The sequence below is a fragment of the Apodemus sylvaticus genome, chromosome 5, assembly GCF_947179515.1.
Source record: "Apodemus sylvaticus chromosome 5, mApoSyl1.1, whole genome shotgun sequence".
In the NCBI taxonomy this organism is placed as follows: domain Eukaryota; kingdom Metazoa; phylum Chordata; class Mammalia; order Rodentia; family Muridae; genus Apodemus; species Apodemus sylvaticus.
In genome coordinates this window covers 103,584,757-103,600,475 of record NC_067476.1, presented here as the reverse complement: position 1 = coordinate 103,600,475, position 15,719 = coordinate 103,584,757, and the positions used below count along the sequence as shown (strand labels likewise).

The following is a 15,719-nucleotide window of genomic DNA, read 5'->3' as shown; positions in this document are numbered from 1 at the left end:
TTGTAGGCATGCCTGTGGGGAATCTTTTGGTTTTAAGTGGAGTAGAAAAAGCGCCCCACTGCCACTGTGGGTGCCATGCCCTGGCTGGGATCAAGGCTGGCGGAAGGGAAGAGAGCTGAGCATTCTGTACTCTCTGCTCCTGACTGGACAAGATGACACTGGTCTCCTCAGCACGATGGACTGTCTCTTTGACCCCTGAGCCAGAGTAAACTCTTCCTCCCTTAAGTAATTTTGTCAAAGTATTTAACCACAGGAATAAGCAAAGAAATACATTCTGCTTTAAAATAACAAATATTGAGTTAGGGCTGCTATCCCCCTGTAATCTCAGCATGTGGGAGTCTGAGGCAGAAGGATTAAAGATTAGCCTGGGCTACATGCTGAGAGCTATCCTCAAAACTATCAAACTAAACTACCAGAATTATCACAAATTATTCCTGGGATCACCCATCATATTAGTCATAGAGTGTCACTATTTTAGCAAACTCTGTGTAAGTTTCACTTGTAGGGAAGTGCCTCACCTTCTGTTGTCTTTCCAGTCTCCCACCTCAAGTTCCAGCGTGCCTGTAAAGTGGCGAGTGTGTAGGACAGGCATCAGCCCGCCAAGCGTATGGAGGTGCCCACACAGATAGGCTGTAGCGGAACTACACGATGAAAAACAAGCAGGGTTAACAAACAAAGGCAGTAAGAAAGTCTCTTCAGAAAAGCAAGTGGGCTCAGCAATGGGAAATAACCAGAAATAACCAGTTCTGGATCTACAGATCGTCTCACCCCATTACTGTTCGGATCCCTGGGGATGGAGACATGATAGTTGATGTTGTAAAGTGGCCAAACCAAATCGTCTGGTTGCTCTGACTGCTTTTCATGGAAAATGATAAGAGTTCGTCCATCTGTTTCTAAAATGGGAGAAAAATAGAAGGATCTCTAAATTGGGGCTCAGGGTAAAATCCAATGCCAACAAGTTAAACATTTTCCCTAAAGTTTATAACAATAATCACATTGTTTCTGCGGCCCCTATTCTACTAGGTAAAAATAAATAAACCTAAAATAATTAAATAAAAACAAAAGACCAGGAATTCTGCATTAGGTAACATTACAATTGGTTTTTATGTACTTGGTCTGTGCACTGTATCTTTAAAACTCTATTCTAAGAGAAAAATTTAATATACATTTACAGGCTCACGAGAGGCACTTGGTAACTGGGAAACACAAAATAACTTTATCCTGTGTTCTTTATTTCTAGAACCTTCACGTAACTCTGAGTTTCCTTCAGTCCTTGGCAAATCCTGCTATTCACTTTAATTTTGTCATATAATACTGGTCATATGCTCTGATATAAATGAAACACTCAGGGACTTCTTGATCTTATATCACTTTATACTCTTATAAACAGTCACATGTGTCTCATGTAAGAATGTGCTCATCAAATAAGGACCTACATGGCATCTGTTATACTAAGATATAACAAAAGCTTCTCATGTGTGCTTTTATAAATGAGTTTTTTCACTTAGCCCTGCCAAATGTTTGAGTTTTTCTTTTTAGAAAAATATAGACCACTAATTAATATTGGCAGTTGTGGGGATTTAACAATATATCATATAGTACACCAAGGTATATGTTCTTTAGCTTCCTGAATACATCCTATATTTAATTCATACTTAATAAACATTTGCTAAATAAATACAAAACATGAGGTGCTTCCTTCCCAACTTTTGGATAAGAATAGAGACAGCAGTAACTATTCTGAAATAGCTAGAAGTTTCTAGACATATTTGTAACCACAGTAAAATTTTTCTTGAGCATACCTAGATGAGAATATGATTATTTAAGATAATGAAATGACCCAAATATATTCAAGAAAAAATAAAACCAGGTAAGCCACAAATGGAAGTGATTTTTTTTCAAGTCATACCTCATCTAAAATTCCAAAGAAATTGTAGGGTCTCTTTGGCCCTGGCCTTTGGGTGGCATCCACAGAGATGAAAGAGTAGTTACCAAAGGGGGTGCTGTGGATGTAATGGAAAGAGCCGTCCTTACGCACAGCAGAGTATTTCCTAAAAAGTAAAGTCAGCAAGGCTTTAGTGCAATTATAAGACGAGTGAATTTCATGTTATACCAGTAATAAAGGCTCATTAAGAAAAAAACTCCTTCTTGTCAAGTGAAATATCTCTGGCCTGGACAGAAACCAATCATTTCAACTGGGTAGGGTCAGTTCTCTGGCCACCCCTAGGAAGGTAGAATCATTTTAAGCCATGCCAAAGAGAGATGCATTTTTTCATTGATTGATTGATTGGCTTTGGGCAAGTATTTTGTTTGGTTTGGTTTGAGACAAGGTTATACTATGTAGCCCTGGTGGGCTGGAACTCACTCTGTAGACCAGGCTGGCCTCAAACCCAGAGATCTATTTGCCTCTGCCTGCTAAGTGCTCAGATTCAAGGCAAGTACCACCACATTTGGCTTTGGGACAATTTCTTCTCTAACGAGATAACTGTGCCTTTTCTTCCCAAGATTCTCAATACTCATTGTAGTTGCTAGGTGCCACCATGAGTAACTGCCTGACTGAGGCCCAAGTTAGAAAGGTATGACTTTTCATTTTCTTTCTTTGTCTATTTTCTTTGATGCTGGCCAGGATCTAAGTGTGCTTCTTCTGATACCTGGACTTTCTCACTCTCTGATGCTTACTTGCCCATCACGTGACTGCTTGCTCACCAGGTATGTGTCTGACCACCAGGGAAGCTTAAATGTCATGACTTCCTTCCTTCTCTCTCTGTTTTCCTCCAGGCAGCTGCTGAGATTTACAGCCTACCTGCCCTGAGTGCTTTTCTTTTAAATCCTAACAAAATCCTAACAAAATCCCTGACACATATATATTTTCTGTTCCAACTATCACACCAGATCTTTTCCATTTGAAAAAGAGATTTCCTGATCTGAAAGAGAAATTCACTAAATTATGTTTTCACTTGATAAAAAGATTGCACTTCAACCTTTTCCTCTCATTATCTCCGAGGTCTCATCTAAATTAATTAATCCAGGATAACACACAAAGTCCCCAAGCAAAGTACAGGTGGTGACTATCTTAAACAGTCCCCTAAACATTCACAAAACAAACCAAAATCCAGTGAGATATTACTTATCGATCTCTAAAAACTTCAATCAGGACTAGAGAAATGGCTCAGTGATTAAGAGTACATATGCTGGTGAGATGGCTCAGAGGGTTCTGAAGGTCCTGAGTTCAAATCCCAGCAACCATATGGTGGCTCACAACCATCTGTAATGAGATCTGATGTGCTCTTCTGGTGTGTCTAAAGACAGCTATAATGTATTTACATATAATAATAAATCTTTTTTTTTAAAAAAAAGAGTACATACAGTTCTTGCGGAGGCCTTAGCTAGTGCCTATCACCTATACCATGCACCACACTAGAGCCTGTTAACAGCAGCTCCAGGGTATCAACACATTCTTCTGCCTCCACAAACAGCTGTACTCCAATGTTCATACCCACAAAAATGCATGATTTAAAATTTAAAAATAAATCTTAAAAAAAAAAATCTATCTTCAGTGAGGGAGCTGCCAAGAGGGCTCAGCAGGTAAGAGCATTTGCTGCTTTGCAGATCTGAGTTCAGCTATTAGCCCTTATACGGTGACTCGCCTGTAATTCCAACTCTATGCAATTCTTACTCCTTCTGACCTCTGTAGGGCATCGGTTTAGCACAGGGTACACATACATACATGCAGACAAAACATCCATACACATGAAGAAAAAGAAATTAATTTAAAAAACCTTCAGTGAGGATTAGCAGTATAGTGCAATGGTAGGCAGGTAGGCAGGTAGCCTTGGATCAGACACCTAGCATAATATTAAAATAAAAAAATATTAGTGAGAGTTTGTTGAGTATATACTGGAAGTCTGGAAGCCTTGGCTTGGGGAGATACAGATACAGAAAGTATTTACTCCTTGAAAAGGGCCTGGAGAAGTTCAGTCAGTGAAGGAAGCTTGCAAGGTAAGTCATCAAGCTAGCAGGAAGCTGATAGTCTAGAATCACATACATAAATCTTTGGCTTCTAAAACATACATTGGTGATCTATATCCACGTCTAACAGGATCCACGCCTAACAATGTCCTTAGTTATCTTAGGTAGCACGCATATTCGGGTATCCATGGAGTAGGAGGGAGAAGAATGGAAAGGATGTGCTAATATAGAGTAGGTGCCCATTCATTATTTATTGAATAAATAAAAAAGAAAGCATGGATTTTACTGGAGGCTGAGCATATGGGGGGGGGGGGTCCTTGTACTCATAGGGAAGCACTAAGAGACCCAGGAATGTTAACACACAGGGTGTCTCCTCAGTGGAGGAGAGAAAATCAAATCCCTGAGTTCCATCCAGAAAGTTCAGAGTGGGGGATGCTAACGACCTGGTGACCTTTTTGCTATCTGAAGGGACAGACCTCACCCAAATTCTTCAGAATGATCATTCCAGATTCTTCCCTCCCAAGACCATTACCCATCATTTTTTTGGTGGTGGTGAGGGGTTGAAACAGGGTTTCTCTGTGTAGCCCTGGCTATCCTGGAACTTACTCTGTAGACCAGGCTGGCCTGGAACTCAGAAATCTGCCTGCCTCTGCCTCCCAAATGCTGGGATTAAAGACATGCCTAGCAGACCATTACCCATCCTTAGGGTAGATGTCATGTACTTTATGGTCTGCTGACCTCTATGCTATCTGTTGGAGACCACAGAAGATTCTAGGACTTTTAGCTGTAGAACCCACCCTCATGATCACATGTACTTAAAAAAAAAACTGCTATGTAATCACACCTTACACTTTATTGACTATTGCCTAGAACTCTTTCCCCAAATTGTACTGTGTTTTAAATGTGCTGGCAATAGACTGCCTGGTCATAAACTCTCCAAAGTCTGTTCCGAGTTGACAGAGTCAATCTGCACTGGGTTTTCATGCTTCTCTTTATGTAGTTCGCTTCCCTGTATGACACCTGCAGGGACCCTCTCCCACTCCGCAGAGGTAACCTATAATATTCAAATTTCAGGGCTTTATTAAAAAATTGACATCTTTTATCTAAGTGTCTTATGTAATAGCTTATTTAATATGTAAGACAGAAACAAACTTTCAAACTTTAACATATACATTTAAAGCTATATTTAACTACTTATATAGAGTCTAACTATTTGGTGTTAACATTGTTTTTTTCTTTTCAGACAATGCCTCACTATGTAGCTCTGGTTGTCTTAGAACTTACTATGTAGACCAGGCTGGTCTCAAAATCATGGAGACTCTGCCTGTTTCTGCCTCTGGGACTAAAGGCATGTGCCACTGTGGCAGGCTTGCACAAGGCCCTAGGTTCAATACCTAGCACAACAACAAAAATCTGAAGTAAAGCACTTTATTAAAAATATACTCCTGGGCCGGGCAGTGGTGGCGCACGTCTGTAATCCCAGCACTTGGGAGGCAGAGGCAGGCAGATTTCTGAGTCGAGGCCAGCCTGGTCTACAAAGTGAGTTCAGGACAGCCAGGGCTACGCAGAAAAACCCTGTCTCAAAAAAGAATATATATATATAATACACACACACACACTCCTGGCAACAAGTACTCTGCATACTCAAGTTTGAAAACCAGTGCAATAGACTTGCAACCACAACCCATGTCCCTCTCTCTTTTTTTGTTTTTTGTTTTTTCGAGACAGGGTCTTTCTGTGTAGCCCTGGCTGTCCTGGAACTCACTCTGTAGACCAGGCTGGCCTCGAACTCAGAAATCCATCTGCCTCTGCCTCCCAAGTGCTGGAATTAAAGGCGTGCACCACCACTGCCCGGCCAACCCATCTCTTAAGAACATCCACTCATCTGGGTGGTTGTGGCTCAGGTCTTCAGTCCCACTGGAGAGGAGACAGGTGAATCTCTGTGAGTTTGAGGCCAGCCTGGTCTACAGAGCAAGTTTCAGGACAGCCAGAGCTACACAATGAGACTTGTTTTGAATAACAAAAACAAAACTAAAAACAACAAAAACAAAAACTCAACCAATCCAAACATGCAAACCAAAAAGCCAAAACAAAACAAAAACAAAAAAAAAAAAAACCATCTTCATTCTTCATAGGCCTTCTCTGTGTCTGTCCTGTGACAACCTCTACCTTTTCTGATTTCTTGTAATGGTTCCAATATGAACTAAATAATGCAGCATTTCATCAGCCCCGCCTTCAGTTCTTTTCTAATGGTTCTCCCAGCACATCTTCTCTTAACAGAACATAAATTCCGTGAAGGCAGGGGCCACTTGTTAGCACTCTTCTAGAAGAGCGCACAGCGAGTGAAGAGCTGGTCCTGAGCACTTAGTGCTTGATTAAACGCCAAAGCAGACTGAAAGTGAAACTGCAACCACAGGAAGCATCCGGCACACAGAAGCTGGAGCTTGCTTCTAATACAGAGGTGCCTGGGCAGACCACATTCATGACATAGAAAGAAAAATTAACGCTCACAGTAACCAAATGACAGGCTCAAACAGCCATTGGTGACCTCTGATTTCTGTGGCCACTCTAGAGGCCGACAGAATCAATCTCTCAGTGTTCGGAAAGCCCACTGACCTCAGTAGTCCAGTTACAAACTCTGATCTAAATACTTCCATGTACCAGTTGCAACCAAAGGAATTAAAGGAGGCTGGGTATGGTGACTCACACCCCTAATCCTAGCCTTCCTGAGACAGAGGCAGAGAGATCTCTGTGAGTACCAGGCCATTTCAGCATGATCTATATAGTGAGACTATTAAAAAAAAAAAAAGCAGCAGAAGAGAGCCAGGCATGATAGCTTGTGACTCTATTCTTAGCATGTGTGAGGCTGAAGTTAGGAGAATTAGATGTTTCAGATCAACCTGAAAGCAAAATCCAAAAAGTATCAAAACAGAGAAAAATATTTTTTAAAAGGACCAACTGTAATTCACACACACACACACACACACACACACATTTTCTAAATTATCCAAAGTTCTTTCTACAGAAATTTCATCTGTTAGAAGTGACTTTATTCATTCATTGAATGGACTGTATCCTTCTTTTGATAGACTCTACTTAGTAGTCTGTTTCGCGGTCATTTAGATACCTGTAATAATTGGCGATGCTCTCCAGACTTGGAATGTTATATGCATCTAAAAGACAAGCAAACATGCATCACTTTCTATAACACATTAAATGGCAAGGTGTCGATCAAGTACATGTTCTAAAAGCAGTAACTTCACTGACTGAGCATACTGAAGAATAGTAGACACACTGTAATTTTGTTCCGAAGAAATCATTTTGAAAGTTCTAAGACTAGATTCTTGTTTCTGCATGCCTGGTAGCTCATGTTGGCCTCAAACTTGTTCATTCTACCTTGACCTCCCTTGGGCTGGGGGGATAGGCATGTGCTACCATACCTGTCTTGTTGTTGTTGTTGTTTTAATCATGGGATTATAGAGTCAGAAAGAAACAAATCCATGCCTGATCTATACAACCATGACAAGTGCTTCTACACAGAGTCTCTAAACAGGCTGTCCTGGAGCTCCCTATGCCAAAGAATCTGTCTGTGGTACTCTTGCCTCTAACTCAGGAATGCTGCCACACCCAGTATGCAGTTTTAGGGACCAAGCCATGTGACTCGTGCATACTAGGCAAGCACGGTACCAAATGAGCTATAATCTCAGTTCTATGACTTTTGACAAATAGACAGTTATATATTTAAGACCACAATCAAAACAGAGAGCAGTTCAATCGCATCCCAAATCTTAATGCCTTTAAAATCAGCTTCTCATCCATCTCAAAAATATTAACCCAGAATTACTCCTGTGTAAAGGCAATGCGGGGACAGAGTGGAGCAGAGACTGAAGGAAAGACCATCCAGAGACTGCCACACCTGGGGATCCATCCCATCTGCAGACACCAAACCCAGTCACTATTGTTGATGCCAATAAGTGTTCGCTGACAGGAGCCTGGCATAGCTGTCCTCTGAGAGGGTCTGCCAGAGCCTGACCAACACAGATGCAGAGGCGCACAGCCAACCATCAGATTGAGCAGGGGGACCCCAATAGAGGAGTTAGGGGAAGGACTGAAGGAGCTGAAGGGGTTTGCAACTCCATAGAAAGAACAACAATATCAATCAACCAGACACTCCCCCCCCCCCAGCTCCCAGGGACTAAACCACCAACCAAGGAGGGACCCATGACTCCAGCTGCATATGTAGCAGAGGATTGCTTTATCAGGCATCAATGGGAGGAGAGGCCCTTGGTCTTGTGGAGGCTTGATGCTCTGGTGTAAGGGAATGCCAGGAGTAGGGAAGCAGGAGTAGGTGGGTGGGTGAGGGAGCATCCTCATAGAAGCAGGAGAGATGGGGGATGGCAGAGGGGAAACCAGGAAGCATGATAACATTTGAAATGTAAATAAATAAAATAACCAATAAAAAAAATCAGTTTCTGCTACTATGTCTACCTCTGGCAACCATAACCTGTCTTCTGTCAGTCACTTTTATCTTTTCATGAATGTTGTATAAATAAAATCAGATTTACCGTGATTCCCTTTGATATCCAGCCACTTGGTTTTCTCCATGACTCTTGTCTTCTTCAGAATTCTCTGGTAAGTTTGCCATTCTACTTCGTGTTGTCTGGATCCCAAGTGTTCCTTTGTTTTGGCATCTGTCAGGTCTCCTGTGGGTTTACACAGAATTGACTTGAAATATAAAATAAACTCCAGGGGACTCAAACAAACAAACAAACAAACAAGCTGAGGGAACACAAATTTGTAAACTACTCAGCACACATACATAAAATCAATTGAGTCCACTTATGTCTAAAGCAAACCATTTAAGCCATTTAAACTAACAAATTATCTCTGCAAGGGCGCTATTCTTATAGGTTAACAAGTGTTTATGTAGTCTATAGTGATATTAGGAGTGATTTGTCGGGGAAGGGGGATGACTTAAAGAGCCTACTACAAGGAGCTGGAGAGATGGTTGCTCTTCCTGAGTCTTGAGTTCAATTCCCTGTAACCACATAGTGGCTCAGAACCATTTATAATGCGATCTAGTGCCCTCTTCTGGCATGCAGGCAGAAGAACATGGTATATATGATGAGGGGGGGGGGGGAGAAAGAAAGAGAGAGAGAGAGAGAGAGAGAGAGAACACAGTTCAAAATTCACCAATATACTCCTTTATGAGATGTTGCAACATTCTAGCAAGTGCCTATTACCTATTGCTACAGTTGTTTCCAACCCCTAAATCAGGATTTATGCTGTGACCAAACATTTCAGAGTCAAAAAAAAATCAATTTGGTTTGACCAATGAAATGCCAAAGTTTCTAAGAAGTAAACAGAACACCTGAAGCAGGGCCTGATTCATTATCTGAGGACTGACAATGCATTGTAATAAGAGACATGTTTCAGAAGGGTGAGTGACAGCTGAGCCACCAAACAGAACACAGAACACACAACTCCTTCCAGCTTTTTCTACCCAACCTTTGGGGTCACATGCACACAGGCTTGAAGAGTCTAGGAAATGCAGTCAGATGAAGTCTTTTGAGTCCTCAAACAACTGAAAACATAACCTCTTTGTACAGAAAAATTTAAGTCAGCAAAGGAGAACTTTTGATTCCCAGTTAAAAAGGACATTTCCTAATTCTTAAATTCATCAGGACATCATCACCATCAACACACACACACACACACACACACACACACACACACACGACACAAATATGGCAGACAACGTCTGGTCATAAGCATCACAAGCCTTATTCGTACGACTTTGAGAAAACCTTGAAATGGCAAAGCATTTAGCCTGGATCCTGACTCCATTATCCGCTACTTCAAAGGGCTCACTGGCAGTCTAGGGCCAGAGTTCCCAACACCCTCAAGCGAAATAGCTGCTCCCCATTCTGCATCAGGACCACAGAACACCACCACCACACACACACAGTACAGGAATCCTCCCTACCAGTGGCCAGGACTAGAGCCGGTTGAATGATGTCAATAGTTTCCGAACAGAACTTCTCTAAGGCCAACGCTCTGCCTGGATCTTGAAACCTGCTCAGGTGAATGTCGGATATCTGTCAAAAGCAGGGATTGGACAGAGACACATTATCTGAGTCAGGAAGAACCGCACCGACAGGGGTGGCGGAAGGGAAAGAAAAAGATGCCCTAATGAACCCCGGGGAACGAGATCAGAGCCTCCGGGCGACCGCGACCGAGGCCCCCTGCTGGGCTGAGCCTGTCCGCCGCTGTGCCCTCCCCTCGCCTCCCGCCGCGTCACCTGCAGACCCCAGAAGATATTGTTGGCTTCCGATCCCGGGGCGGGATGCGGCCTCTGGGAGCCTCTGGGCTTCGGCAGCGGCGTGGACGGCCCAGCCAGGCCGTAGTGCTCCAACAGCAGGGCGGCCAGCGCGGCCGCCGCCAGCCCCGCCACCACCCGGACGGCCAGCATTCTCGCCATCGCGGCGCAGCCCCGGAGCGCTCCGGCCCGCACTTCCGGCCTCTGTGGCCTCCGGCCGCGTCCACGAGTCGCCTCAGCCCAGGCCTCCGCGCCTCGGCAGCCCGGCTCCGCGGCGTTTGACAGCGAAGTGAGGACCAGGAAGAGCAGAGCGAGGGGGTGGCAGGGAGGCAGCACGCCACCTGGCTCCTCCAGGGTCTGGCATCCCTGACCGTGCTGCGACCTCAGCACCTGTAACGCGAAGTTAATGACACCTTGCGTGCGTGCAGAGTGCTTGTGAGAATCAAAGTGACTATGAGGACGCCTCTTAAAGTACAAATGCGACCGGCGGCTCACTCTGTCTCCTTCTGGAAGAACATGACCCTACAGGATTCCTTATCTTTTTTAAGGAAAATTATCTTTTTTCCTTAATCTGATTTTATATGTACTCGTTAATATGGTATTGTGGTACTGTAGGATACTTGTAAATTAATCTTTCCTATTGCCTAAAGCAGAATTAGATTCTAGTCGTGGCCTTAATTTATCAAACCTGCCTCTATTGTTGGCTTTCAACTCTTTAATATGTGTTCCTATTAAGAATAAACGTTTTTATACAATTTGTGCTTTAAACAATATTTTCGTGAGTTATATTGTCAGTGTTGTATTTTATGCCAATTTCAATTAGTTCAACATCTCTGGGATATAAGCCATTGATGTAGACAGAAAGCATAAGGAAGCATTTAGAGTGTGCTTCCTTCCCAGAACCTACATTAGACTTCTGACTACCAGCTCCGGGAATACAACGCCCTCTTCTGTTCTCTGCAGAGAATACACTGGGTTGTACAAACCCACTTTCAGACACACATAAGTATAAAAATAAAATATTTTTAGATGGTGTGGAGGCACACACTTTTAATGGCAACATTTGGGAAACAGACGCAGGCAGATTTCTGTGAGTTTGAGGCCAGCTTGGTCTACATAATGAGTCTCAGGACAGCCAGGACTATATGGAGAGACCCTGTCTCAAAAAATAATTACAATTTTTAAAAAGATTTACATGTTTATTTTATGTATGTGAGTACACAGTAACTCTCTTCAGACACACCAGAAGAGGGCATAGAACCCATTACAGATAATTCTGAGCCACCATGTGGTTACTGGGAATGGAACTCAGGACTTCTGCAAGGGCTGTCAGTGCTCTTAACTGCTGAGCCATCTCTCCAGCTCCTGCAAAATATTTTTAGAATATTTATTGTTATCATATGTGTATGAATATTTTGCCTGCATGTATGTCTGTGTACCATGTATGTGATGTGCCCAGAAGAGGGCATTGAATCCCTTCACACTGGAGTTCTAGACTGTTGTGAAGGAATATGTACGAGCTGAGAGCTGAATCTCAGTCTTCTGCAAGAGCTATGAGTACTTTTAACCACTGAGGCATCTCTTCAGCCCTTAAAAATAAAATATTAAAAAAAATAACTGTAAAAGGAAAAATAACAATAGTAGAAACAATCTACAGTCAATGTCCCACAATACAAACCTTTGAAATAATCCAAGCGCAGTGGATCATGCCTTTAATTCAGCACTTGGAGACAGAGGCAAGATGGCCTCTGAGTTAGAAGCCCATCAAGGCTACATGGTGAGATCGTGCCTCAAATAAAACAAAATTTGAAAAGTCTTTCAAATAACACATACAACAGAATATCATATAATAACTAAATTTGAAGAAAAATATATGAGGTGAAAGTGTGTTAATAACAGGCTAATAAACTTCCTAAAACTTACAGTATAACACACTATTACACACACAGAAGTCCAAGGATGGATGAATGCAAGAGCATAGAAGTGTGAGACTGTACAGTATGTTTGTGGGAAATAAAACATGAATAGACTTTAAGGTCAGTGATAACAAGGGAGGTTAGACTAGCAAAAATATTTCAGGGTAGATTTAGAAGGGATTTGTGTGACATGCAAATTAAATTTCATACAATAAACGTAGGTAAGAGAGTCTCACAGCAATATATAAGGAAATTTCTGGAGATAAAAGTAGTGCTACACAGCTGTAATCCCAATTTGCAAATTTGTATATGATTTGAATTGCGACTTAGAGACATGAAGGTCAGGAGTTCAAGTCCAGCCTGGGCTACATAATACAAGTTAGAAAATTCCATGAAGTTTTATTTCATGGATAAAATTATTCATGCCACTACAAAGTTATTAAGATATATAACATACATTAATTTTGGTTTTTGAATAGAAATTAAAAGGTCAAACATAAGGTTTTGAAACATATTATGAAAGAAAATCACATCATAGCCAGGGATGAATAATTTATCTAATATGAGATATATAGAAAGCATAAATACTTAGCTGGGTGTGGTGGCACATGCCTTCAGTTACAGTACTGTAGAAGAGAACTACCAAGTTTCAGGCCACGTAGGCTACATAGTGTGCCGTCCCCCAACAGCCTTTGAGTGGGAAATCCAGACCTCAGTGTTGGCCACAGCCTCCCCCACCTAGGGTGGAGCTCTCCAAGGTGAAGTCAAGTTCTCCAAGAGCCTGCAGTTTCCTGAGGGGAGCCAAGCATCTGCTGAACAACCAGAGTCCCCAGACTCTGGGGGAAGGATTTTCCCCCCACCTTTAAATTTGGAGTTAGTTCCCCATTAAAATATGGAGCCTAGATCAGAAAAACTTTGTCTTGGCCCCTTATTTCTCTTGCCTGCCAGTCCTTTTATTTCCTCCCAGCTTTCCTTCCAGGTGACCTTGGTTCCCCACAGCCACAGGCAGTTACAACGTAGTGAGACCGTGACTAAAGCAAACAAAAACAAATAACAGAACAACCCACTGTTAAAAAATATTATAATAACAATCTCAATTAAATCCAGAAGTTATTTTAAAAAGCAGGACATGATGTTGTACACCTTTATTCCCTGCTTTAGAATAGAGGCAATAAGCACAACAATCTATAGAGAACAAAGAAGTCTTTTGGCAAGTTTTGATGGACATTGCTACCTGAGGATACCAAACAGTATTAAACTCTAGGCCCTTGGTTGGGGATGCTGTTGCCTAACAAGACATCCACAAAAGAAAGACTGTATGCTGATCTAAGACTCCAGAGAGCCTTGGCTTTCTGGGGACCCCCTGGGTAAACAAGACTGAGCCAAGAATCCATGCAAAAAGCAAGAGGAACGCACGTTGGGGGTCATCCTGCACCCAAAGGAGAAATGGCTACTCCCCCCAGCCTGATTGATCAATCTTTAGACAGTTTGTCCTGTGGAATGAGTTTACCAGCTCCAGACCTCCCTCACCTAGGAGACCAGCTCCAGACTTTCCCCAACTCCCAGGAGACTGTGTTTACTGGCTCCAGACCTTTCCTTTCCAGAAAGGGGAGGGTTGTCTCTTTAGGGTCATTCCTCTGCAGCCACCTGGGCATGGTTCCTGAACCCCTTAGCTAATCCCCTGCCAGTTCCCAAACCTCAGATACTTCAGTCCCTTATGTAAACTATCCTAGTATTTGCATGTAGCCATTACACATCCTGATACACACACACACACACACACACACACACACACACACACGATCTCTGAATAGCTCTCTTTACTGATCCCTGACTCCCTTCCTCCTAAATGAAAATGCTTTTGTATATAAGAAAACCAGGGGGGAAGAAGGGAGTTCACATAAAAGAAGAAGAAGAAGAAGAAGAAGAAGAAGAAGAAGAAGAAGAAGAAGAAGAAGAAGAAGAAGAAGAAGAAGAAGAAGCAGAAGAAGAAGAAGAAGAAGAAGCAGAAGAAGAAGAAGAAGAAGAAGAAGAAGAAGAAGAAGAAGAAGAAGAAGCAGAAGAAGAAGCAGAAGAAGAAGAAGAAGAAGAAGCAGAAGAAGAAGAAGAAGAAGAAGAAGAAGAAGAAGAAGAAGAAGAAGAAGAAGAAGAAGAAGAAGAAGAAGAAGGGAGTTCACTTAGCTATTACCAAACACTGTACTATAGGAAACTAGGCATTCTGGACTTTAGGTGGATTCTCATTAATATTCACAAACTTTATATAGGCATCTGTCTGTAGATGAGGAAGTCCCAGTAAGGCTAATGCTCCTAAATTTAAAATCAAGTAGTAAAAATAAAATGTACTGGATCCTGATGAATAAATTTGTTTCTAGAGGTATATTGCCCTTATTATTTAATTATTATTAAGTTAGCCCTCCAATAGGAGGGAAGGGCCCAGCCACATTTGGCTAGGAAAGCAGGAAGACATTAAAAATACTTTCCTTAAAAGATGGGCAGATTTTGTAAAAATACACTTTTGCTGAGCCAGAGAGATGGCTCAGAAGTTAAGAGCACTCACTACTCTTCCAGAAGACCTGGCTTCAGTTCCCAGCACTAGTTTCAGTGAATTCATTCCTCTCTTCTGGCCTTTTTGGGTACTGTATATAGGTGGTACAAAGACATACATAGAGGCAAAATACCCAAACACACAAAATATAAATAAAAAATTAAAATTTGATGTTTACACCAGTACATCTTGTAAGCAAAACTAGAAAGGACAAAGTAGAAAATGATTTTTAGTTTTGAAACCCAGGAAATAATTTTGTGTTTAGGCTTGGGTCTATGTAGATATTTCAGTATGGATATGAAAAATCACAATATAAAAAAATCCAAAACACTTCTAATTCAAAGAACTTTAGATAAAGTATACTTGTCATAAAAAAGCACCTCCGTAATAAGTGGTTATTAACCTAGAAAACTGGAATACCCAAAACATAATCCACACATCAAATGAGATACAAGAAGAAAGCAGGAGTGGTCCCTGGTTCTGGAAAGACTCAGTGAAACAGTATTTGGCAAAACCAGAACGGGGAACTGGGAAGGGGTGGGAGGGAGGACAGGGGAAGAGAAGGGGGCTTACGGGACTTTCGGGGAGTGGGGGGGGCTAGAAAAGGGGAAATCATTTGAAATGTAAATAAATTATATCAAATAAAAAAAAAGACAAAAAAAAAAAAGAAGCAACTATAAAAAAAAAAAAAAAAAAAAAAAGCACCTCCGCCTATCTGAAACAAAAAGGTATTTTTGTTGTTGTTGTTTTGTCTTATTTGGTTTGGTTTTTCGAGACAAGATTTCTCTGTGTAGCCCTGGCTGTCCTGGAACATTGTAGAACTCAGGAGATTCACCTGCCTCTGCCTCCTGAGTGCTGGGATTAAATGTGTGCCATCACTGCACAGGATAATGTATATTTTATAGGGATGTCAAGGATTCATTTTTGTATGAGTCAGAGACAACATTAAAAACGTCTTAGTGATAGTGCT

General features: G+C 41.8%; 1 protein-coding gene across 3 annotated transcripts in view; it reads right to left on the bottom strand.

The window, feature by feature from the left end:
• The window catches only part of Tmem62 (transmembrane protein 62), a 32,786-nt gene extending 22,013 nt beyond the window's left edge, over positions 1-10,773 (bottom strand). The window contains exons 1-7 of one of the 3 annotated variants that reach the window (XM_052183356.1): positions 10,271-10,769; positions 9,956-10,067; positions 8,535-8,672; positions 7,097-7,142; positions 1,910-2,051; positions 769-893; positions 519-641 (exon numbers count right to left, since the gene is read on the bottom strand). In XM_052183356.1, the coding sequence (XP_052039316.1) occupies positions 519-641; positions 769-893; positions 1,910-2,051; positions 7,097-7,142; positions 8,535-8,672; positions 9,956-10,067; positions 10,271-10,450 (866 nt within the window). In that variant the 5' untranslated portion in view covers positions 10,451-10,769. Of the gene's footprint in view, positions 1-518; positions 642-768; positions 894-1,909; positions 2,052-7,096; positions 7,143-8,534; positions 8,673-9,955; positions 10,068-10,270 lie in introns of those variants that run through there. The other 2 variants (XM_052183357.1, XM_052183358.1) reach the window with 2 other exon arrangements.
• Positions 10,774-15,719: the final 4,946 nt, after the last annotated feature.